The sequence below is a fragment of the Mus musculus genome, chromosome 17, assembly GCF_000001635.26.
Source record: "Mus musculus strain C57BL/6J chromosome 17, GRCm38.p6 C57BL/6J".
NCBI lineage: Eukaryota > Metazoa > Chordata > Mammalia > Rodentia > Muridae > Mus > Mus musculus.
In genome coordinates, this window is record NC_000083.6 from 35946421 (window position 1) to 35969784 (window position 23364).

The window sequence follows — 23364 nt, forward strand, 5'->3', positions numbered from 1 at the left end:
TCCTCTACCCCTGCGTGGGATATGAGTCGTCCCCAGAGCTCTGGCTTTCCCCGAATAAAGCCTCATGTGGTTTGCAACAAGCTCGGTCTGTCGTGAGTTCTTGGGTGTCCGCTATTGTCCTGAGGCCTGAGCGAGGGGCTCCTCTCGGAGTCTTTCACTGCCATGAGAATGAACTGAACCTCTGAAAATCTAAGCCAGGCCTAATTAAATGCTTCCTTTTATAAGAGTTGCTGTGGTTATAGTGTCTCTTCACTGAAACTGTGTATGCTGTCTTTTGCTACTCTGTGGGTTCTTCTTTCTTCCACCTTTCCTCAGCCCTTTCCTTCCACCCTTTTGGCCCCTTCACACTAGGATAGAGAGGAAAGTAGAGACCCCTGAATAAAGTCAGGAGTTGCAAAGGGGGTGATACTATCATTAGATTACTTGCTGGTTCAGGGCATTGAGTTCGTTGGGAGAAGTTTGCTCTCTGTGTCAGGATATATACTTTCTTCTTGTTGTTTCTTCTTTTGCACACAACTATTCAACAACAGCCCATGTATCAGGGTGCTAGCACTTACATGCCCTCTGAAAAGTTCTCAGCATTCCACATGTCACACAATTGCAGAAACTATCTGCAGCTGGCAAAATCATGCCCCTCCCCTTTAGAGCAGGAGGCAAATCATAGTCAGCTGCTGTGAAGGAGCCCCATAACCCCACACCTGGGATTAAAGGGAATATATATATGTGTGTGTGTGTGTTTGTGGGTGGGTGTAAGGCTTTCTTATATATACAGCGTTCTGCCTGCAAACCAGAAGAGTGAAGCAGATTACATTGTAGATGTTTGTGAGCCTGCAAGAGCCCTGGAGATCCCAACCAGCTGACTCGCAAGGGCAGAAAAAGGAAAACTGTGACTTGGCCTGAAGGAGGGCAAGCTGAGAGAGTATTTCTACTTTGAACTGGATGAAACTGAGCAAAGTAAGATGCCAGTTCTCTGCATGCCAGGGTTGGAGTCTGAGCAGGGGCAGTCTCACTTACTCGTCCTTTTGCCTTCTGCCTCCCCCTGCAGTGAATGTGAACAAGATCAAAGACTTCGGGGAGGCTGCTAAGCGTGAGATACTGTTGGACCAGCATGCTTTCAAGACAGCTCGGCGACTAAGCCATGACAATATGGAGGAGAAAGTGCCCTGGGTGCGTCCCAGGCCTCTGGTTCTGCCCTCACCTCTTGTCATCCCTGGAAGCAACAGCCAGGAGAAATACAAGCAGGCTGTGTGGAAGAAGCAAATCCTTCAGGAACTCTTCCCCCGGGAGAGGTGTGCAGTGCCTGTGTGGTGGGGAATCAGGGAAGCACCACAGAGAGCTTAGGGGGGCAGCCAGGCACAGTGGTGAATGCCTTTAATGCAGGCACTGGGGAGGCAGAGGCAGAGGCAGGCTGGTCTCTTGTGAGTTCAAAGCCAGCATGAACAAAGTAAGTTGCTGGACAGCCAAAACTGTTAGACAGAGAAACCTTGTGTTAAACAAACAAACAAACCAAAAGAAAAAAAGAGAAAACACCATCATCTTGAGGGGACTGAATTAATGTGATCGTGGTCCCTTGTTCTCTCCTTTCTCCTTCACCTGCGGTGTTTGCGACAGTCCCCAGGAGCCTGATCCTGAGCTGAGCAAACCCATTCCCCCGAAACTCATCCCCTTGGGTGAGGTAAGTGGCTGTCACACTGTTGTGGGTGGGAAGCAGTGGTGGGCGCTCATGGGAAGATGCTGCTGTGCTGTTTTCTACAACCCTGATTTGTACTTGTCTGTGAGTAGGAGTGTATATTAATAATATTAAGTATTTTGAGAATCAAATAACACATAAAAATTTGTTCAAATTTTATATTCATATCCTTCCCTACCCTAAAAATATCATTAATGAATATTTAATGCTATTCATAACTGAGGATCCTATATCTAATGTTGAATACTAAATTGTTTCAAAACATTCAAATTATTCTTTGGGAGTTATGCATAGTAAAAGAGCATGAAACATTAAAATGAATCATTAAGAAATATATTCAAAAGCCCTTATACGGTACTACCTGACATAGTGAGAGAATATTTAAAATGCTTTATATATCTGTGTACATTGTCTAACAATCAGTTTACTTTAAAAAGGTTATCAGTAGCCGGGTGTGGTGGTGCATGCCTTTAATCCCAGCATTCCGGAGGCAGAGGCAAGCGGATTTCTAGGTTCAAGGCCAGCCTGGTCTACAAAGTGAGTTCCAGGACAGCCAGGGCTATACAGAGAAACCCTGTCTTGAAAAACCAAAAAATAAAAAAATAAAAAAGAGGTTATCAGTGTTTCTAAGAGAGAAATTATTTTATCAGTAAGCATATTTTAAATATTTCAAAATAGCAAAAACTCTTTGAAGTTAAACATTAAGAAAATGCTAATTTCAGGCACAGTGAGAAAAATTATAATATTTCTATGATGTTTGTAGGACATGATTTTTAAGATTTTGAACTGTTAATATTCAACAAACAGAATAATTATTTTAAGATATATTTTGTTGTCTCCCTTTTCATTTCTGATTTTCTTAATTTGGATACTGTCTCTGTGCCCTTTGGTTAGTCTGATTAAGGGTTTATCTATCTTGTTGATTTTCTCAAAGAACCAGCTCCTGGTTTGGTTGATTCTTTGTGTAGTTGTTTTTGTTTCTAGTTGGTTGAATATAGCCCTGAGTTTTTGATTGTTTCCTGCTGTCTACTGCTCTTGGGTGTATTTGCTTCTTTTTGTTCTAGAGCTTTCAGGTGTGCTGTCAAGCTGCTTGTGTAAGCTCACTCCAGTTTCTTTTTGGAGGCACTTAGAGCTCTGAGTTTTCCTCCTACCACTGCTTTCATTATGTCCCAGAAGTGTTGATATGATGTGTCTTCATTTTCATTAAATTCTAAAAAATCTTTAATTTCTTTCTTTATTTCTCCTTTGACCAAGTTATCATTGAGTATAGCGTTCTTCAGCTTCCACGTGTATGTGTGATTTCCATTGTTTTTGTTGGTATTTAAGACCAGCCTTGCCGGGCAGTGGTGGCGCACGCCTTTAGTCCCAGCACTTGGGAGGCAGAGGCAGGTGGATTTCTGAGTTTGAGGCCAGCCTGGTCTGCAGAGTGAGTTCTAGGACAGCCAGGGCTATACAGAGAACCCTGTTTCGAAAAACCAAAAACCAAAAACCAAAAACCAAAAACAAAAAACAAAAACCAAACAAACAAAAGACCAGCCTTAGTCTGGTGATCTAATAGGATGCATGGGATTATTTGAATCTTCTTGTATCTTTTGAGGCCTCTTTTGTAGCCAATTATATGGTCAATTTTGGAGAAGGTACTGTGAGGTACTGAGAAGAAGGTATATGCTTTTGCTTTGGGATGAACTGTTTTATAAATATCTGTTAGATCTATTTGGTTCACAACTTGTTAGTTTCACTGTGTCTCTGTTTAGTTTATGTTTCCATGATCTAGCCATTGATGAGAGTGGGGTACTGAAGTCTCCCACTATGATTGTGTGTGGTGCGATGTGTGCTTTGAGCTTTAGTAAAGTTTCTTTTATAAAGGTCGGTGCTCTTGTGTTTGGAGCATAGATGTTCAGAATTGAGAGTTCCTCTTCGTAGGTTTTTCCTTTGACCATTATGAAGTGTCATTCCTTATGTTTATTTGATAACTTTTGGTTGAAAGTAGATTTTATTCAATATTAGAATGGCTACTCCAGCTTGTTTCTTGGGACCATTAGCTTGGAAAATTGTTTCCCAACCTTTTACTCTGAGGTAGTGTCTGCCTTTGGCACTAAGATGCATTTCCTGTAAGCAGTAAAATGCTGGGTCCCGTTTACTTATCCATTGTGTTAGTCTATATCTTTTTGGGGAATTGAGTCCATTGATGTTAAGAGATATTAAAGACAAGTGATTGATACTTCCTGTTATTTTTGTTGTTAGAGGTGCAATTATGTTTGTGTGGTATCTTCTTTTGGGTTTGTAGAAAGATTACTTTCTTGCCTTTTTTTGTTTGTTTGTTTTTTTGTTTTTTCCATACAGAGTTTCTCTGTGTAGCCTTGGCTGTCCTGAACTCACTCTGTAGACCAGGCTAGCCTGGAACTCAGAAATTGCCTGCTTCTGCCTCTCTAGTGCTGGGATTAAAGGTGTGTGCCATGACTGCCCAGGCACCCTTTTTGTTTTTTCTAGGGTGTAATTTCCCTCCATGTCTTGCTGTTTTCCATCTATTATTCTTTGTAGGGCTGGATTTATGGATTTATGGATACTGTGTAAATTTGGTTTTGTCTTGGAATATCTTGGTTTCTCCATCTAGGGTATTTGAGAGTTTTGTTGGGTATAGTAGCCTGGGTTGGCATTTGTGTTCTCTTAGGGTCTGTATTACACCTGCCCAGGATCTTCTAACTTTTATAGCCTCTGGTGAGAAGTCTGGTGTAATTCTGATAGGTCTGTCTTTATATGTTCCTAGATCTTTTTCCCTTACTGCTTTTAATATTCTTTCTTTGTTTAATGCATTTGGTGTTTTGATTTATTATGTGACAGGAAGAATTTCTTTTCTGGTCACTTTTTTTTGTTTGTTTTCATTGACAGTCTTGTTGGATTTCAATTTTGAGAGAAAGGCTCACTCTGTAGCCCAGGCTGGCCAGGGACAGCCTGCACCCTGTGCCTGGCTTATCCCAGTTCCTGTCTTGCATTTACATGCTAAATTGTTGCTGACTCTCACCTCTTGCTCACAGGGCAGTCCAAACAGCCACCCTTCAGAGGAGCTGCTGAAGCAGCCTGAGTACTCAGACAAGCTCAAGCAGATGCTGGGTAATCCTGGGAGCAGCCCCCAGGGCTGGGGAGGATGCTGGGTAATCCTCAGAGCCAGCCACTGGGCAAGCCATGGGAGGGGACAACAGGAAAGAGCAGGGCTCTGCCATGTGGATCTGAGGATAGTTGGGCACACTAGTGGGAAGCCATGCAGTACTTGTAGACTTTACCTCCTGATTGGTTTACTCCTGTTTCATTTACAGTGCCACATGGGCTCCTAGGTCCTGGTCCTGAGGCAATGGCGACAGTGAGGAGTCAGCTTACTCCAGTGGGTCCACATCTGCTGGGTCCCCCACCACCTTCTTGGGGAGGTTATCCATTCTGGAATGGCCCAGGTGAGCCCATGCAAGGTTGCCCAATATATGGGGGTCCAGGACCTGCTCCTGGTTTATTCAAAAGAGGCCAAGTGGCTCAAGGAGACAATGAGCCACCATCACCGCCTTCATTCCAAGGATACGGAGGAGGTCATTTTGGAGGAGGACCCCCAAATTGCTCAGGGGTTCCTGGTGGTGGAGGCATGGTTGGAGGTGGAGGGCATAGCTCCCATGAAGGCCCTGGACAAAGAGGACCACATGGCCACCAGCCACATGATGTCCCTAGCCATCGAGGCCAAGACCTTTGAGGGCCACCACCTCATGAACACTGTGGTCATGATAGCTATGGGGGAGGCGGCCACCAAGGGCATGATGGAGGCCACAGTCATGGAGGAGGTAAGGACATGCCTGACGTCCCACATGCAGGACCTCAACATATCTGTGGGGCAGAGGGGGAGGTGCAAAGGACAAGTTGAGGCTCCATCTCCTTAAGGCTCTCTTATACAAGGAAGGCAGTAACCACCTCCATCTTCACATCAACCCCCCCAATACTGTGTATCTCTGAACACTTGGCCCCATTGCTCTGGACTGGGGTAAGATGGTGATGGTGATCTCTTAGGTGTTTGTAACCATTCTGCCATTGTTCCCACAGACATGTCAAACCGCCCTCTCTGCCGACACTTCATGATGAAGGGCTACTGCCTCTATGAGAACAACTGTGCCTTCTACCACCCAGGGGTCAATGGGCCCCCACTGCCCTAGCCTGCCTGCCCTACCCGCACCCCTGTGGACTGCAGCCTTGCTCCTTCCACTTGGTTATGGCTTCTGTGAGGCCCACTGTCCTTTTCCCCAGCTGATGAGGAGTCGGCCCCCTCAGTTCCCACCTGGTTGGGTTTCTGGGGGTTTCTGATTCCTGGTGTGCATTGATGTACATAGTCCCCTCCAGTCTGGAGAGGAGAGAGACTGGACACACTCTAGATGCTGGACTGCTGAGACGGCTGGCTTCACTCTGTGAGGAGATTTGCCCTGTGCCCCAAACCCTTTCCAGTATTAGCCCCGCTGCCTGAGAACCTAAAGCTGGTCACTCTGGAGACCTCTGCTCTCCACATGCACACGGAACTAAGTGGGTCAGCTGCACTTAGGAAACCATCTAAGCTAAGCTCATTATCCTCACAGGGCGAGGGGGTGGTGAGGGGTACCATCTATCCCACTGCACTGCACTGCACTGAGGGCTCAAGCTGGCTGAAGCTGAGTTCTGGAACCACCCCCACTTGTGCCCCACATGGGCCAGTCACTGTTGAGTCCTTTCTCAAGAAAGACTGCAACTGTTACTTCCCAGGTCATTGTGGGTCTGCTAGGTTCAGTGATGGCATGTTCACATCTGTATCCAAGGAAGTTGTTATCTGGCAGAGGGGCATCCTGTAGTGTTGGGCCACTCCTGCCTACAGCGGTATTAGAGACTCCGTGAGACCAGCTTTCATTAACTTTAGCCGGGTACAGCGGGCCTGAAGCACTACATGCACTGCCTTTGGGAGTGGGCCTGCTCCTTCCTTACCCCATGAGGAGCCCTGTCTGAGGCTTCCTGGGCAGACTCAGCAGTAGGGGCCCTTCCCAGTCGTCTCCTCCCCTTGTCTTGGCATCAGTTGTTTTCTATGAAAACAGTGGGTTGGTTTTGTGAAGGGTCTTGGGTTAGAACCACAATGGATTCGAGGAGTTTTTCTTTTGGTTTTGTATATTTTGTACATTAATAATAAACAGTGGAAAGAGAAGCAGCTCATTTAACCCCTGGTGTGTTTCACTTCTTTTAGTAAAAGAAAAGCTAGGGCTGTAGAGCCTGCTTGGTGGCTCTGCTGGTTGGAGCAGTTGCAGAGGCCTGGGGTTCAATTCCCAGACCTCAAGTGAGAACTCCAGTTCTCAGGACGTTGTGTGCTGGCTACTTTTATGTTACTTTGACACAAGTTAGAGTCACCAGAGAGAGAGGGAAGCCTCAGTTGAGACAATGCCTCTATGAGATCATCTGTAGGGCATTGTCTAAACCAGGGATTGCCAGCCCATTGGTGGTGCCATCCCTGGGCTGGCAGACCTGGTTTCTACCATACACATAAAATCTAAATCTCTTCCACTCAGAATAAAAATGTTAGGGTGTGGGAGTGGTACTCCTCTCTAATCCCCACACATAGGAGGCAGAGTTCTTTGCACGCCACTATCAACAAACCTCAACAACCAACCAACCAACAACTCGCACATCAGGGTACTCCCACTTATATGCCCTCTGTAACGTTTCCAGATCTCCAATTGTCACACAATCAAAAAAACTATCTACAGCTGTCAAAATTGTGCGCCTGCCCATTAGAGGAGGCAAACCCTAGTCAGCTGCTATGAAGCAGCCCCATATCCCTACACCTGTTATTAAAGCAGAAAACTATATATATAATTTATTTTGTATACAGCGTTCTTCCTGTAGGCCAGAAGAGTGAACCAGATTTCATTATAGATGGTTGTGAGTCACCATGTGGTTCTGAGAATTGAACTCAGGACCTTGGGAAGAGCAGGGAGTGCTCTTTAACTTTGAGCCATCTCTCCAGCCTTATTTGGTTTTTTGAGACAGGGTTTCTCTTTGTAGCCCTGGCTGTCCTGGAACTCACTTTGTAGACTAGGCTGGCCTGGAACTCAGAAATCTACCTGCCTCTGCCTCCCAAGTGCTGGGATTAAAGGCGTGCGCCACCACGACGGGCCCTATGTTTTTAATGAAACCAAAACTCCAAAATAACCTGTCACTACACATTAGAACAATGACTAAGACAAAATATTTTTATCTATGTGTATCCTTGTGGAGTTCTGTGCTCGAGGGCTGGTATCCTTGGATCCCCTGAAGCTGGAGCTACAGGCAAGTTTGAGCACCCAACATAGGCGCTGAGAACGCAGATCTTCAGGAAGAGCAGAAAGGACTCTACCACTGTGCTATCCCTTCAGCTCATAAAATTTTGATTTTCAAAAATGTGTAGAACGGGCTGGAGAGATGGTTCAGTGGGTAAGAGCACTGACTGCTCTTCTGAAGCTCCTGAGTTCAAATCCCAGCAATGCATGGTGGCTCACAATCATCTGTAATGAGATCTGATGCCCTCTTCTGGAGTGTCTGAAGACAGCTACAGTGTTATTATATATAAATCTTTCAAAAAAATATATATATTAAAAAACGTGTATGAATGTGACTGTGTACACGCATGTCCTCTCACCCCCTTTGTGTCTGTTTTGTCAGGTGGTGGTGGTACACACGCATTTAATCCCAGCACGAAGAAGGCAGGGCAGGTGGATCTCTGGGGCTGAGGCCAGCCTGAGCGAGTTCCAGGATAAGCAGGGACACACAGAAAAACTGTCTGGGGAAAAAAAAGATGTGCTTTATGTTTAAGAGTGTGTGTGTGTCCGCGTGTATGAAAGTGTACCCCTGGAACTGTACTTACAGACAGCTATGAGCTGGACCTGGAACCACTTGTGAGAACCACCTTCGAGTGCTGCAATGGGCCTACATGATCAAGGCTGGCTAGGCGTAATCAACCGAGCCTAGCCTGGTCTACAGAATGCCTACTTTGCAAAATCAAAATCCCCATGGTGCTCATTTATAGGAAATATTTAGTTGTCTGCAGGTGTTTAAAATTCTGTTTGTAAAGCTGAGTCGGGGCAGGGCCTCTGCACCCAGGCAGATAGATCTGTGAGCTGAAGACCAAACTTGAAGTCCCAGGGTAGCCAGGCTCCCTTAGACTATCTCAACTTTAAAATGAACTTATGGGGCTGGTGAGATGGTTCAGTGGGTAAGAGCACCGGACTGCTCTTCCGAAGGTCTGGAGTTCAAATCCCAGCAACCACATAGTAGCTCACAACCATCTGTAATGAGATCTGACTCCCTCTTCTGTAGTGTCTGAAGATAGCTACAATATACTTAGATATAATAAATGAATCTTTAAAAAAATAAAATGAACTTATGAATCAAAGGTATGACTCTTAATGAAATTACATTTTTTTCCAGACTCTGGGTGAACCATACTCTAGCTTTTTCTCTTCTGTGTTCCATTCTTGTTTTTCTTTTTGAGGGACAAGTTCCCATCTGTGTTTGAACATGTAACTCTACATACACAGTGTGTTCACTGGGGGAAACTGGTGGAGAACGGCAAGTGTTTAGCAAGTTCCAAGCTAGTTGGGCTTCGTTAGACTGTCCACACCCACCCTTCACATCCAAGTTTGCTTGTTTTTTAAGACAGGGTTTCTCTGAGCAGCCTTAGCTGTTTTGGAACTCAATGTGTAGGCTGGGCTGGTTTTGAACTCAGAGATTTGCCTGCTTCTGCCTTCAGAGTGCTGACACTAAACCACCAGGCTTCACAGGCATGCTCTTGTTATCCACCAATTAACACTGCATAATTTCTGCATTCTCATCACAAGGGTGTGCAAACGTCAAGTGTACAATGTTGAACATTGGTTTGCCCATCCACCTGGTGAGGGCTCCATGGTGGTCAGTTGTCATATCCCTTCAGAGAGGGGCACACTCAACAGCCTGCTCACTGTACCCTACTTTTGATACGAATCTGCTTCAAAGTCCATGTTATTTACTTTGGCTGGAAAATAATTTTTCCTAACTGAATCTATATTCACCTTGGAAATGACATACTATTCTTTTTCTCAATAAGTCATACCTAACAGTTTCTGTCTGTCCCATCTTGCCCTTGTCTCCTTTGGTTCTATCACCTCAGTTCTGTAACAGAGCCACCATGCTGTCCCCTTCTGTAACAAAGCCCGCCATGCTGTCCCCTTCTGTAACAAAGCCCACCATGCTGTCCCCTTCAGGACCCCACTGTAACTAGGGGCTTTAGGTGACATCTACAGTAGAAACTTCTCTCTGGTCCCATCTTCATGCTTTTTCTCTGTGAGGGATGATTTCCACCCAGTGTCTGAGTGGATGAGTTGACTCTGCCAGCTGTGTAGTGATCTACTCTATGTATATCTCTGGTACCAGATCTATGGAAGGGCTCTATTTTCTAAAGGCTTGCCTCAAACTCACTAGAGCCATTAAAACCCTCTCTACACCTCCAGGGTGTGAGTTATAGGTGTAACTCTATCCCAGCATGCTCTGTAGATCTTACATCAGCAGACTGGGTTCCCGAGCAAAGGGTGGAGTGCCATTTCATTCACAGGGTTGGTCTGGTGTCTTTCCCAACCATGAGGGCACAGGGAGGACAAGCACTGGCTGGGGAGGGACACAAAAAGCCCAGGAAGCACCCCACAGGCACATGGTGTCAGCACCCCACTACTTTATTTCCTCCCCTGTAAAGGAGACTTCAGTTCTAGAGTTCTCCTTTCCTGCCCTCAAGTCCCCACGAGACAAGGGACCACAGGCACCAGATCTTTGGTGAAACAGTCCAGGTCTCAGACACTTGCCTCCAGCCCTGAGGTTCTGGCTGTTTGTGTCAGTGAGTCAGTAGTACCCTTCCAAAAGGAGGGACCAGGGTCAGTTCTGAGTGGCAAAGGTCTTGAGACAAGAGGCCACCTTAACTAGGCCTGAGGGGAACCCAGCACAGCAAAGGTCACCTCTTTCTGAAGAGACTGAGCCAGTGTGGGCAAGCCAGCTCAGTTACCTCAAGGGGAACACAGTCCTTCATTGAGAAGGACACAATCCACACGGATGGATGCTCTCACACACATCAAGGCAACACGCCACCTTCATGGCCTATGTGGCTGCTGCAGCTGGCAGCAGCCATGGCAGGCTTCTAGGTGGATGAGGGGAGACGGCCTAGACTCCAGCCGTAGGAGCTGGTTGCAGCAGGCTTCTAGGTGGATGAGGGGAGACGGCCTAGACTCCAGCCATAGGAGCTGGTTGCAGCAGCTTCCAGGAGGGAGCTCAATCCCGAGGACGGTTGACCATGACCTCACCCAGGGCCTCCAACACCTCTCGCTTGTAGTCATCAAAGTCGCCGTCGATCTGACTGACACCCTGCTCCTCCACCACCCACAACTGGCAGTTGGTTTCTGTGATGAGGCGCGCATCGTGGCTGACAACGATCACAGCTTTGGAGGAAGAACAAATCAAGAGAGGGAGTCAGGAGTGGAAGAGGAAGAGGCCCAGCAGCTCCAGCTGCCTCTGTCTGAGCACTTACCCCCCTTGTAGTCGTTGATGGCCTCCCCCAGGGCATCGATGGACTCTATGTCCAAGTTATTGGTTGGTTCATCCTGTGGAGAAGGAAGAGGCCTATGGCAGAGCACTGCAGCAGCTGCATTTCCAGCTCTGACCCGAAAACCCTTCTCTGATTGCCCACTCACCAAGATGAGGACATCAGGCTCCCGACAGGCCAGCTCCGCAAACACAACTCGGGCTTTCTGCCCACCTGTCACAAAAGGAACCGTACTGAGACTCCTGTCACCCACCTTGCAGAAGGCCAACCCTATGGATGTACTTGGGACATGGAGGCTCCCCATCTGTGCTGTAAACCCCTTCAGCTTCCAGGAACAGCTGATGAGGTCACCTCCTCAAGCACCCCAGAATGACAGTACCGGAGAGTTTGCAGATCTGGATGGTGTGGGCGTGGCTCTCCAGGCCAAAGCGGCCCAAGCACTTCCGGGCATCCTGGTAGGGCAGATTGAAGCTCCGCTGCAGGTACTCAGTGGGCGTCTCCTCCATGTGCAGCTGCTCTGCGTACTGCTGGTTAAAGAAGCCGATTTTCTGCCCAAGAGGAGAGGGGAGTGGTCAGTCAAGAGTCCTGCTTCCTGCCTGACCTCCAGCCTCGGTTCCCAAGGCCAGCTTACCAGCCGATGGTTCTTCCTCATCTCCCCGTTGGTCTGCAAGGACAAGCAAGAGTGAGAGCAGGATGGAGGTAGAGGCCCAAAGCCCAGCTTCTCTTTTCTTTGTTTGGACACAGTCTCACTCTGCAGCCCAGGCTGGCCTTGAATTCACAGCCATCCTCCTGTCTCAGCCTCCCCAGTCCTGAGTTTATGAGTGGTTGCTACTAGGCCTATCTCAAAATTTTCAAAGAGAACCAAATACTAGAGTTTCTCAGAGAGAAACAAACATCAGAACTGGGCTGGGAATAAATGGGTGCAAGAAAGAGAAACGGGTGCCTAGGGACGGAAGACTCTGAAGTGGGAGGGACGGAGGATAAAAGCTTCCCTTACAGGGCCTGCGAATGAAGCTGGGTGGGTGGCACAGGCCTGTCATCTCAGCTATTTAAGTAACTAAGAAAGGAAAGAGGGTGGCAAATTTGAGGTCACTCTGGGTAAGTTAGCAAGGCCTTATCTTAAAGTAAAACAAGAGGGATGATACAGCGTGTTAAAGGTTCAATCCCTAGAACTACAAACAACAAAAGCACAAGCCTACACTGGGGTGTGAGCGCGAGAGCGGCATAGGAAAACCCAGGGCTTCCGAGGCTGCCAGAAACAAGCGCACCTTTGTGACAGATGCACGTGCCCTCCAGCTTACACACAGTCTACAAGGACACACTGTCCCCTGGGCCACACCTGGCCCTCTCCTCTCCTGTTCACTTTAGGACTCACCGGTGTCAGCTTGCCAGTCAGCAGCAGGAGTAGTGTGCTCTTCCCCACACCATTGGGACCCACGATGCAAACTGGAAGGAGGAGACTAGTGGTTAGAGGAACAGCTTACGTCCTGGGATTCATGCTCCACACCCAAGTCACCCAGGGCCAACCGACTTACTCCGGGAGTCCATGTCGATGCCGAAATCTAGATTCTTAAAGAGTGGCTTCTGCCCCTCGTAGCCAAACGTCACACCTGAGAAAAACCAGCCATTCACAATTTTCTTGGTTACCCCAAATGCCTGGCCTCCCAGGAAAGGGCTACAGCCTTGGCAGAGTGTAGGGTACCCAGGGCACTGCTGTGCACTGGCAGCAAGCCGTCACTCACCGTGCAGGCCCAGCACAGGTGGGCTGAGAGGCGGGGGGTCTGGGAAGGTGAAGCGCACGGTGTACTCCTTGGGACGCTTCAGGAGCTCAGGGGGCTCCTGAGACTCTTCATCCTGGTTTTTCCGTCGGCACTTCTGCTGTTTTCGAGTCAGGACTTCCTTTGTTTGCTTTTCCGCTTGCTTGGTGGACTTGCCCCCAGCCTTCAGCTCCTTCAGTTTCTTCTCCTGCTTCTCGTACTGCTTTAGCAGCTCTTTCTGCTTCTGCTGGTACATCTTCTTGAAGGTCACTGGGGTGGAACAACCAGGGACAGATGAGTTGGGAAGAGAAGCCCTGCATGGAGGTCTTGGACAGAGAGCTCACCACCATGCCCAGGGCCGGCTACTCTGGCTCCACCTTTGGGTCCTGTCTCCAACCCGTAAAAGAGCATGCTTACTGTAATTGCCCCTGTAGTAATGGAGCCGCTGGGTGTCCAGGTGGATGATATCAGTGCAAACGTCATCCAGAAAGCCCTGGTCGTGGGAGACAATCAGCAACGTCTTCCTCCAGCCCTGAAGGTAGCTGCCGTGGAGAGAGGGGGTGCGCGAGTGAGTGTCACAAGGCCAGGGAAGATGAGTCTAGGAAGTAGATAATGGGATGGGGACAGGGAAAAAGGCAGAGCGGGAGACCACGGGCAGCGCACTTATTGAGCCAGATGACGGCGTTGAGGTCCAGGTGGTTAGTGGGCTCATCCAACATCAGCAGCGTTGGCTCCATGAACAGTGCCCTAAAGGAGTGGATGGAGTGTAAGGTTAGGGAAGGAAGATGCCTGTTCAGCAAACCCAGAGCTCAGTGACAACAGTCTGTTAGAGAGGGGTCAAAACGGAGAATGACCCAAGTTCTCACAGTGCACACAGCAAAGGAGGTTTAAAGTTGGCCTCAAGGGGCTGGAGAGATGGCTCAGCAGTTAAGAGCACTGACTGTTCTTCCAGAGGTCCTGAGTTCAATTCCCAGCAACCACATGGTGGCTCACAACCATCTGTAATGGGATCTGATACCCTCTTCTGGTGTGTCTGGAAACAACTACAATGACCTCAAACCTGCTCACTATGCAGGCCTTGGAAGAGTGGGAAGAAAGGGGCTGGTCAGAAGCTGGGAGGCAGGGCCTACCTGGCCAGGGAGACACGCATTCTCCAACCCCCAGAGAACTTCTGTGTGGGCCGATTCTGCATCTCAGGGTCGAAGCCCAAGCCAGCCAGGATCCGCCGTGCCTTGGCCTCTGCAGCTGCTGCCCCGGTAGCTCGCAGTTCCTCATACACCTGGGAGGAGGGAGAAGAGGACACATGTCCAAGGGTCCACAGACCCGCAAGGCCTACCTTGTGTCCCCTGCGCCATCTCCTCTACCTTTTCTAGTTTCTCAGCAGCAGTGTCATCCCCCTGCTCCAGCTGTCCCTGAAGCCGTCTCTCCTCCTCTAGCAACCTCAGTCGCTTGGTATCTGCTCGAAGGACAGCTTGCACGGCTGGTGTTTCATCAGCCACCACCTCTGCAGGAGGGGGAAGGCTGGGCGTCAATGCCAGTCCCACCTGTCCTCGGTCATCCTCCCAGCTTGCTTTCCCACTCCCCAGCCTCACCCTGCTCGCACAGCAGCACGTCAATGTTAGGGGGGATGCTCAGGGCACGGTTGGCAATGTGCTTCAGAAGCGTGGTTTTGCCTTTGCCGTTGGGTCCCACCAGCCCATAGCGGCGGCCGGCTACTATGTACAGGTCAGCATTGACGAATAGCTCCTTGCCGTGGGCGGAGATGCTGAACTTTTCCAACTGCAGCCAAAAGAAAGGATGAACACGGGGCACACAAACACATGAGAAGTCTTCCCTCCCGCCCCGTGTGCTGCAGCAGGGGTCCTGCTGTTTCTACCGGCTTTTCTGTTACTTTGTTCAGTCTGGCTGAACCATTTCTTTTTCTTTTTTCCTTTTAGATTTATTTCTTTATTTTATGTATGTGAGTACACTATAGCTGTAGAGAATTGAATTTTAGGACCTCTGCTTGCTCTGGTCGACCCCGCTCACTGTAGCTGTCTTCAGACACACCAGAAGAGGGCGTCAGATCTCATTATGAGTGGTTGTGAGTCACCATGTGGTTGCTGGGATTTGAACTCAGGACCTTTGGAAGAGCAGTCAGTGCTCTTACCCGTTGAGCCATTTCGCCAGCCCGCTGAACTTTTTCTTTAGGCATTCATCCCTCACAGGCCTACTCAAGTGCTAAGTGGGGCAAGGGCCCTCAGATCTCACCTTAATGTCAGATGCATTTTCTAACATTGCCTGGCGGGAAGACACCTCTGCCTGGGACACAGAGAAGTCGTTTTCTGCAGCATTAGCTGCTTTCAATGACTCCACCTGTCGTTCATAATCCATCTGAGGAGGGAAAGGACACTCAGTGTCGTAACACAGTAGCTTCAGAATGTCAGCGCTGAAGGTCGAACGTAAATCCCTGTCTTTCCACTACTCCACTTCAAGCAGCCCCCAAAGCTCTTCTCAGAGCCTGGGGCCACAGGAGCTGGAAGAGCTGTGGCTTACCTGTTTCTTTAGCTTTTTCTTTTCCTTTTTGCTAAGGTTGGCATAGGGATCGTTTGCCTTCAAGTCCCCTTCTTTCTCTTCCTTCTCTTCCCCTGAGCCCTGTGAGAACAAGTGGCGGTAAGCAAACAAAAGCAGCAGCGAGAACAGGACTACAGACTTAAGTCTACAGACTGACTTCCAAGTCAGCCAGGGACATACAGAGAAATCTTGACTCTGACCCTCTACCCCATGTTTCTCTGTGTAACAGTCCTGGCTGGCCTCAAACTAACAAAGATCTACCTGCCTCTGACTTCTAAGTGCTAGGATGAGAAATGTCTTGAAAAACCAAACAAAAAACACCAAAACAATCAAACACCAAAACAAAAACAGTAACAACAACAACAAAAAAAACAAACCAAAACCTAACCACCACCACCACCACCACCACCACCACCACCACTGTCAGATTCCTAGCATCCCACTAAGGCAGGAAGCTGTCTTCCCCACCCAATCTGGAGATGGCTTATCCCAAGGCACTGGTGTACATGCAGCCCTTAATCGATCTCTGCCATCAGGAACCACTGGTGTGAAATGTTCGGCAGGTTAACGAAAGGAAAAGCTTGTAACTTCTAAGACAGTGTAAGCGAAAGGAAGCAACTGAGTTTCTTCTGTCACTAATGTGCAAAAAACCAAACCAAACCAAACCAAATCAAAAAGATGGTCTAGCGTGCAGACTGAAGTAGCCAGCAAGAACTAAGACTAGAAATGCTTGAAATGTTGAGAAACAGAGAGAGACTGAAGACCAGGAACATCGTTAAGATTGTTCTAGACCACAGTGCCAGTGAATAGTGAATGGTCACAGCCAGCACCAACACCATCAGGATGAACTCCATCCAAGCCCCACCTCTTCCATCTGCCATGGTGGTTCCAGGGACCTGACTTCATGTGGCTCATGAGATAAGATGTTATAGTTCCAAAGAGTTGTAAAACATAAGACAGAGACATGAAGCTCATAGCCCTGGAACTCAGTAGTAGATAGATCAGGCTGGCTTTGAGCTCAGAGATCCCCTTCATTTGTCCCCACTATGCTGGGTGTGTGATTCTTGCTCCAGTCAGCAGGGAGCTTCCCCTGCCCCGCCCGCCCCAGCAGTGTGCACACACCTGCTCAGCCTCCTTTTTGTCTCTGTCCTTCCCTTGCTGAGGAGGCTCCTTTTCTTTAGCTGTGTCCTCCTCCTCCTCTTCCCCTTCACTGTCTGCAGCAGCAGGTTTACTCTGAGGCAGCAAGGAGAAGACAGGCCTGATGGAGGGCTGGCTCCCTGAGGAGCAGTCAGCACCACCTGCAGGGCCCCCTCTCACCTTGGCTTTCCCTTTTGATTTCTCCTCCTTTCCCTTTTTACTCCTGAGCCCAGGAGGTTCCTCAGCCACGGCCTGCAGGAGACACAGACAGATGGTTTGGATTTGGAGTTTAAATCTCTGGAGAGCACTGAGTCAGAAGGCTTTAGAGAGGTGCGGGCTGCTGGCATGAACAGGAGAGTTAGGACAGGCGGTTTAGGAGCCGGAGAGCGGTACCCCGTGAGGAGGCAGTGTGGCGAGCCACCACTCACTTTATTGATGCGATTCTTCTCTGGCTTGGCGGGCTTGAGAACACGGTTTTCTTCCTCCTCTTCCTCCTCCTCACTGTCATCCTGAATCAGGGCTTCAAAAACATTTCCACCCTACAGGAAAAGGCCCTGCAAGTCAGTGGGGTGGCTCTGGTTGCCTCTGGGGTCTTTGCTTCCTTGCTGATAGCTCACCTTGGCCTTCTTCCGTCCTCGGGGTATGGGGGCAGGCACTGAAATGACAGGGGGAGAGGAGGGGGGTCAAGAAAACACCTGGCTCCTTCACTGGCAGCTGGAGGCCTTCCTCCCCACTGACCGTGGGCTGCAGCTGCCCTTGGCCCTCAGTTCCCTTACCCTCATCTTCCTCATCACTGGCTGGCACAGACAGTTGCTTAAGTCGCTCCATGAGCACTCTCTCATCACTATCATCGTCCACATCCTTTTTCCGACGGCCTTTCCTGGTGTCTCGCTTTTTCTTCTGTTGCTGAAACAACAGTGCGAGTGAAGACAAGGGCTGAGAGGGGCTGAGAGGGGCTGAGAGGGGCTGAGAGGGGCTGAGAGGGGCTGAGAGGGGCTGAGAGGGGCTGAGAGGGGCTGAGAGGGGCTGAGAGGGGCTGAGAGGGGCTGAGAGGGGCTGAGAGGGGCTGAGGTCTAGGATTCCTGGGATTGGGCGCCCACAGGGATACCATACCTGCTGTTGCTGTTGCTGCTCCTTCTCCTTCTGCAATTTTTCCTCTTCCCCAGCTTGTTTGTCCTCTACTGCCAGCTCTTCAAAGAACTATAAAGGGTATCGATAAGATACAGGTGAGGGGCTCCAAGGCTGTCAGCCATCTGCACACAGCTGTCACTGCCCCATTTCCTCTCTTTTAAAAAGTGGCTGTGGTCATTTTATTATTTCATTTTCTACTCGTGGATCCTGCTCAAAGAAATAGCTCCCAGGAACCACTGGCTTCCACTTTCACACACTGGATGACTGACATATGCATGCCTGTCCCTCCACAGCTGTGAGCCAGCCCATGGCTACTTCTCAACCTCCAAGTTGTAAGAAAGCACTATTTGGCTGGGCGGTGGAGGCGCATGCCTTTAATCCCAGCACTTAGGAGGCAGAGGCAGGCAGATTTCTGAGTTCGAGGCCAGCCTAGTCTACAAAGTGAGTTCCAGGACAGCCAGGCTATACAGAGAAACCCTGTCTCACAAAACTAAAAAAAAAAAAAGTTCTCACTCTATAATTTTTTTTTCTTCGAGACAGGGTTTCTCTGCGTAGCTCAGGCTGACCCAGGACTCAGATATGCCTTGCCTCTGCCTCCTGAGTGAATGCTGAGATTAAAGGTTCACATGACAGCTTGGCTCTCTGAATTTTTACCTTTGTTAATTCTTTGACACCTAGTGCCACACATAGTACACCCCACAAGCCCCCTCTCCTAGCAAGGTCTCCCCTCTTCAGGTCTCACTTGTCCATTTACACTGCCTGGGAACACCCAGGGGTGTTACTCTTCCCGGACTCATTTTCTCACCGTCTTTTTGGTCTTCTTGTCCTTTTTTCCTTTCTTCACTACTTTGTCTGGAAGGTTAAACAGACATCACAACATTAGCTTCTTACAAATGTCCAAGCCGGGCGGTGGTGGTATATGCCTTTAATCCCAGCACTTGGGAGGCAGAGGCAGGCGGATTTCTAAGTTCGAGGCCAGCCTGGTCTACAGAGTGAGTTCCAGGACAGCCAGGGCTACACAGAGAAACCCTGCCTCGAAAACAAACAAACAAACAAAGAAACAAAAAAGTCCAGCAGCCCGAGCTTCCTGCAGAGCTCCAGTTGGCTCTACCAGGAAGAGCTATTCTTCATCACCACTGACTGGTCTTTCAGAGATCATTATTTTTTCTTCCATCTGTTCATCTACACACCTATTTTTTTTCTTTCTTTTTGTATTTTCAACTGTGTAGTCTTGGCTGTCCTAGAACCATCTCTATAGACCTGGATGGCCTAGAACTCAGAGATCTGCCTCCACTGGAGTGCAGACATGTAACCACCTGGCTCCAAATGCCTATTTACTTAAAACATTTTTTTAGATATATTTATTTTATAAGCGTGAGAGTGCTTTGCCTGTAGGTGTATATGTATATTATGTGTCTGCCATCCTGCCTAAATGGACTTACAGATAAGCTATCAGGTGGGTGCTCAAGTTGAACTTGGTCCTCTGCAAGAATAGCAAGTGCTGTTACCACTGAGCTGTCTCTCTGGGCCCTGCGGACACCTATTTACTAACCAGACACTTGGTGTCAGAAAATGTTTGCACTGGGGATGCAAACAGCTAAGAACTGTGGTTTCCTCTGGTGCTTGTAGGAAGACAGATCTTTACAGAGCAAAGGCCTCAAACTTCACCTAAGGGAAGAAAAGGCAGATTTGGTGGGGAGGGAAGAAGCCGGCCTCAAGCCTAGTGCTTTGTGGAGGTGCCAGTTAGGGGACAGTAAGTCTGTTGGTATGATCTGATCTTTTGTACCCTCCAGTCTTGCATCCATTTAGAGTGGAGCAAGGGTAAGAAGGACAACAGTGGAAAGTCTTATAAGAGATTGTTACAATGTTTCTATGGTGGCAAGAGGAGGGGCAACAGCAGAACCCAAGTACACTGTAGTCTTCAGACACACCAGAAAAGGGCATCAGATCTCATTACAGATGGTTGTGAGCCACCATGGGATTTGAACTCAGGACCTCCGGAAGAGCAGTCTTAACCAGCTCTTAACCACTGAGCTATCTCTCCAGCCCGGAAGGCGCATTCTAAAGAGACAGTCAGTATTTCTCTATAGGAATTGAACTAGGGCTCTAATATCTATTTTGGAAACAAAACAAAACAAAAGGAAGTAACCCACCACCACCAAAAAACCAAAAACAAACAAAAGTCACCTGTGTACCATTCTCCACAATCTTCATGAAAAGCACAACCAGCACACACGTCTCATTTGTGCTTTTCAGGGCTTCACACAGCAGGCAGCCAGCCAGTCTCAGCTGAACCCACACCCTCAGTCCTTTATCTTCACCTTTCATTTTGAGGCAATCTCTCTAAGTTGCCCAAGCTGGCCTTGAACTTGTAATCCTTCCTGCTTTAGCCTCCCATACTTGGAATCCAGGTCTGAGCTACCAGGTCTGACTGATATTCAGGTCAGCTGTTCTCTGGGCAACTCACTGTGGAGGTCAGGCTGGCTTTGAATTCAGAGATATACCTGCCTCTGCCAGCCGAAGCTTGGAATTAAAGGCCCAAGCCATCATGGCTGACCTCATACCTCCATCCCTTAAATTCCTTCTGTCAAATCCTCTGATCCACCTGACCCTGAGGTAAGGAAATGCCTGAGCACAAGTCAGTTGTGAGACGTGTCATCATGGGGTTAGCAGGACCAGAGCTATGTTGCTTGGCTCCTCTTCCAATCTCCTTTAGCACCTTCCTGAAGCTGTCCTGAGTGGCAAAGACAACACTTTAACATTACCACTCCTCACCCATATTTGTAATCTGGATAACAAGGAGGCCGAAGGAGAAAAGAGTTTGAACCCGGCCTGGGCAGTTTAATGAAACCTTGTCTCAAAATAAACAGCCAAGGATGAGTCTACATGGACCAGTTCAAAGCCATTCTCCACTTTATATAACTGGGCATTGTGGCTCAAGTCTGTAATGCCAACACTTTAAGGCTCAGGCTAAAGCAATACATGTTCAAGGCCATCCCTAGCTATACATGGGTTCAAAGCCAGCCTGGACTACATTGGACCTTGTATTAAATAAAACAAAAAAACCTCTAAGCTGTGTTTATAAGGTGTATATGAAGCAAAAGTGTATTTTATGTTTAGACTTGCATCCCATCGCTTAGGCAGCTTACTGCATACATGCAAAACCTGAACACTTAGGAGGTCCAGCAATCTGGTCTGCATATAACTTAACAAACAAAGGAGCAAACAAACAACTCAGTCAGCACTCTCTAGAACTTTGTATCTCCAACCACACTTATCTACATCTTTATGTCAAGTCTCTTCTCTCACCAGAGACAGTTAACAATGTGTCCTTGTCACACCTCCAACTCAGCCTTCAAGACACACTGGGCTGGAAAGAGAACTGGCTACAAAGTTGTCTACTGACTTCCCATCCACACCTGCTCCAAGGCATGCTCCTCCCTCAAGAAAGCACAGGGGCTGGAGAGATGGCTCATCACTTTAGAGCATCACTTGCTGCTCTCTCAAAGGGCCCGGGCTTGATTCCAAGCACTCACATGACAGCTTACAACCACTTGTGACTCCATTGTCAGGGGGTCAGATGCCCTCTACCGACAAGGCACACACATGGTACAGTTATATACATGCAGGCAATACATTCATACACATAAAAAAAATAATTTTTGCATGTTTTCCACCTTACAGTCCAACACTACTCTCTCTCTCTCTCTCTTTTTTTTTTTATTTTCAGGGTTGGAGAGATGGCTCAGTAGTTAAGAGCACTGGCTGGGGGCTGGTGAGATGGCTCAGTGGGTAAGAGCACCCGACTGCTCTTCTGAAGGTCAAGTTCAAATCCCAGCAACCACATGGTGGCTCACAACCATCCCTAACAAGATCTGACTCCCTCTTCTGGTGTGTCTGAAGACAACTACAGTGTACTTACATATAATAATAAATAAATCTTTAAAAAAGAAGAAGAAAAAAAAAAAAGAGCACTGGCTGCTCTTCCAGAGGACCTGGGTTCTAAGCCTAGCTAACAAGCCTCCCTGAAACTCCAGGTCCAGGATACCCAACGCCCTCTTCTGACTTTCAAAGGCACTGAATGTGTGCAGTACAAAGGCAAAGCACCCATACACATAAAATACTAATTTTTTGTTTGTTTGTTTTCTTTCCAGCTAGGAATGTTGGTGCACATCTGTAACACCAACATTCAATTGGCAGACTCACATGGATCTTTATGAGTTCCAGGCCAGCCTGATCTACATAGTGAGTCCCAGACTAGTCAGGCTGCATAGTGAAATCCCACCTCAAAGAACAAAACACCTTTTAATTAAAGGTATTTCTCAAGCACTACTACCTACTAATGGTCCACTACCCACTCTCTTATTTTGTTTTGTTTTCTTTTTCGAGATAGGGTGTCTCTGTGTAGCCCTGGCTGTCCTGGAACTCAGAAATCTGCCTGCCTCTGCCTTCCAAGTGCTTGGATTAAAGGCGTGCGTGCACCACCACTGCCCAGCTCACTACCCACTCCTTAAACTGCACTTTGATTAATAGAGTGACATCCTTCTGTACCCTTTTATCTGCCCAGTCTTTAGTTCTGCACCAGGCACTTGATTGACAGCAACTCTTCAGTCTTCACTTCCTTACTATTTCTTTGACACTTCTTACAAAAGTCACTGCCAGAGCCTAGTGTTCCTAAATCTATCCTGGCACACACCTTTAATCCCAGCACCTGGGAAGCAGAAGCAAGCAGATTTCTGTGCCTTGGAGGGTAGCATGGTCTACTGAGTGAGTTCTGGGACAGCTAGGGCTATGTAGAGTGATCTTGTTTTCTTCGAGGCAGGGCTTCTCTGTGTAGGCCTCGCTGTCAGGGAACTCGCCTTGTAGACCAGGCTGGCCTCGAACTCACTTAGATCCGCCTTCCTCGGCTTCCTGATGCTGGGATCAAAGGCGTGTTCCCCCAAGGCTTGGCTGAGAGAACGTCTTAAAAAAAAGAGACCTTTATACCACGCACAAAGCACATCGCATGAGTATTAAAGTAAACCTTGATCCTAGCCCTTGACATAAAGACAGCACCTAGTGCAGTCCAGCGGGACCGAGCCTTTGGAGTCCACGAAGGAGCTGTTGTTCTCTGGGAGGGAGGCAAGTGCAGTTGGGAGCGCACCACACGATTCAAGGCACGCTCCCTCACCGCGGTAGGAAAGAAGTCAACAATTCTAGTTCCTGTCCTGCCGTCCCTCCCTCGGTGACATATGGTCTTCCCGTCTCCCGTCCGCCTCTCTGGGCTCTAGGACGGCCCGGGGCACGCGGCCTCTGCCCCGGCGCACATGCGCAGGACCCACGCTCCATGGAGGCCGCCGCCGTCCCCGCCACTCCTGCCTCCTTCCCCACTCACCCGCGGGGCTCGTGCCCTCGCCGTCCCCGATCCACTCGGGCTCGGGCGGCTGTTGCTTGGGACCCTTCGGCATCGCGGCGGCAGTTAAGAGTCCTCCAGCGGCGCCCGGCGCCGTTTCCGCTTCCGGCGATGTGGGCCG

The 23364-nt window shown here is 48.6% G+C and overlaps 1 protein-coding gene, 1 non-coding gene and 1 pseudogene across 3 annotated transcripts; 1 reads left to right on the forward strand and 2 right to left on the reverse strand.

Annotated features, from left to right (window-relative positions):
• Positions 1-733: 733 nt before the first annotated feature.
• Gm8801 (predicted gene 8801) lies at positions 734-6897 on the forward strand (annotated as a pseudogene). The gene is made up of 6 exons (NR_028278.1): positions 734-954; positions 1046-1289; positions 1612-1675; positions 4726-4801; positions 5005-5136; positions 5768-6897. The product of NR_028278.1 is annotated as a predicted gene 8801 (transcript).
• Positions 6898-10398: 3501 nt separating this feature from the next.
• Abcf1 (ATP-binding cassette, sub-family F (GCN20), member 1) lies at positions 10399-23330 on the reverse strand. The gene is made up of 23 exons (NM_013854.1): positions 23226-23330; positions 18657-18703; positions 17834-17920; positions 17497-17626; positions 17338-17375; positions 17149-17259; positions 16901-16972; positions 16706-16816; positions 15566-15664; positions 15281-15403; positions 14623-14809; positions 14395-14534; positions 14161-14309; positions 13694-13777; positions 13448-13572; positions 13016-13300; positions 12809-12883; positions 12649-12719; positions 11905-11937; positions 11653-11821; positions 11422-11486; positions 11259-11331; positions 10399-11169 (listed from the first exon to the last, which is right to left on the reverse strand). Exons 1-23 carry the CDS (start codon positions 23296-23298, stop codon positions 11003-11005), a joined length of 2514 nt encoding a protein of 837 aa, NP_038882.1. The 5' UTR covers positions 23299-23330; the 3' UTR covers positions 10399-11002.
• Positions 14310-14394, reverse strand: Mir877 (microRNA 877). The gene has a single exon (NR_030608.1). It is a non-coding gene; the product is annotated as a microRNA 877 (primary transcript).
• Positions 23331-23364: the final 34 nt, after the last annotated feature.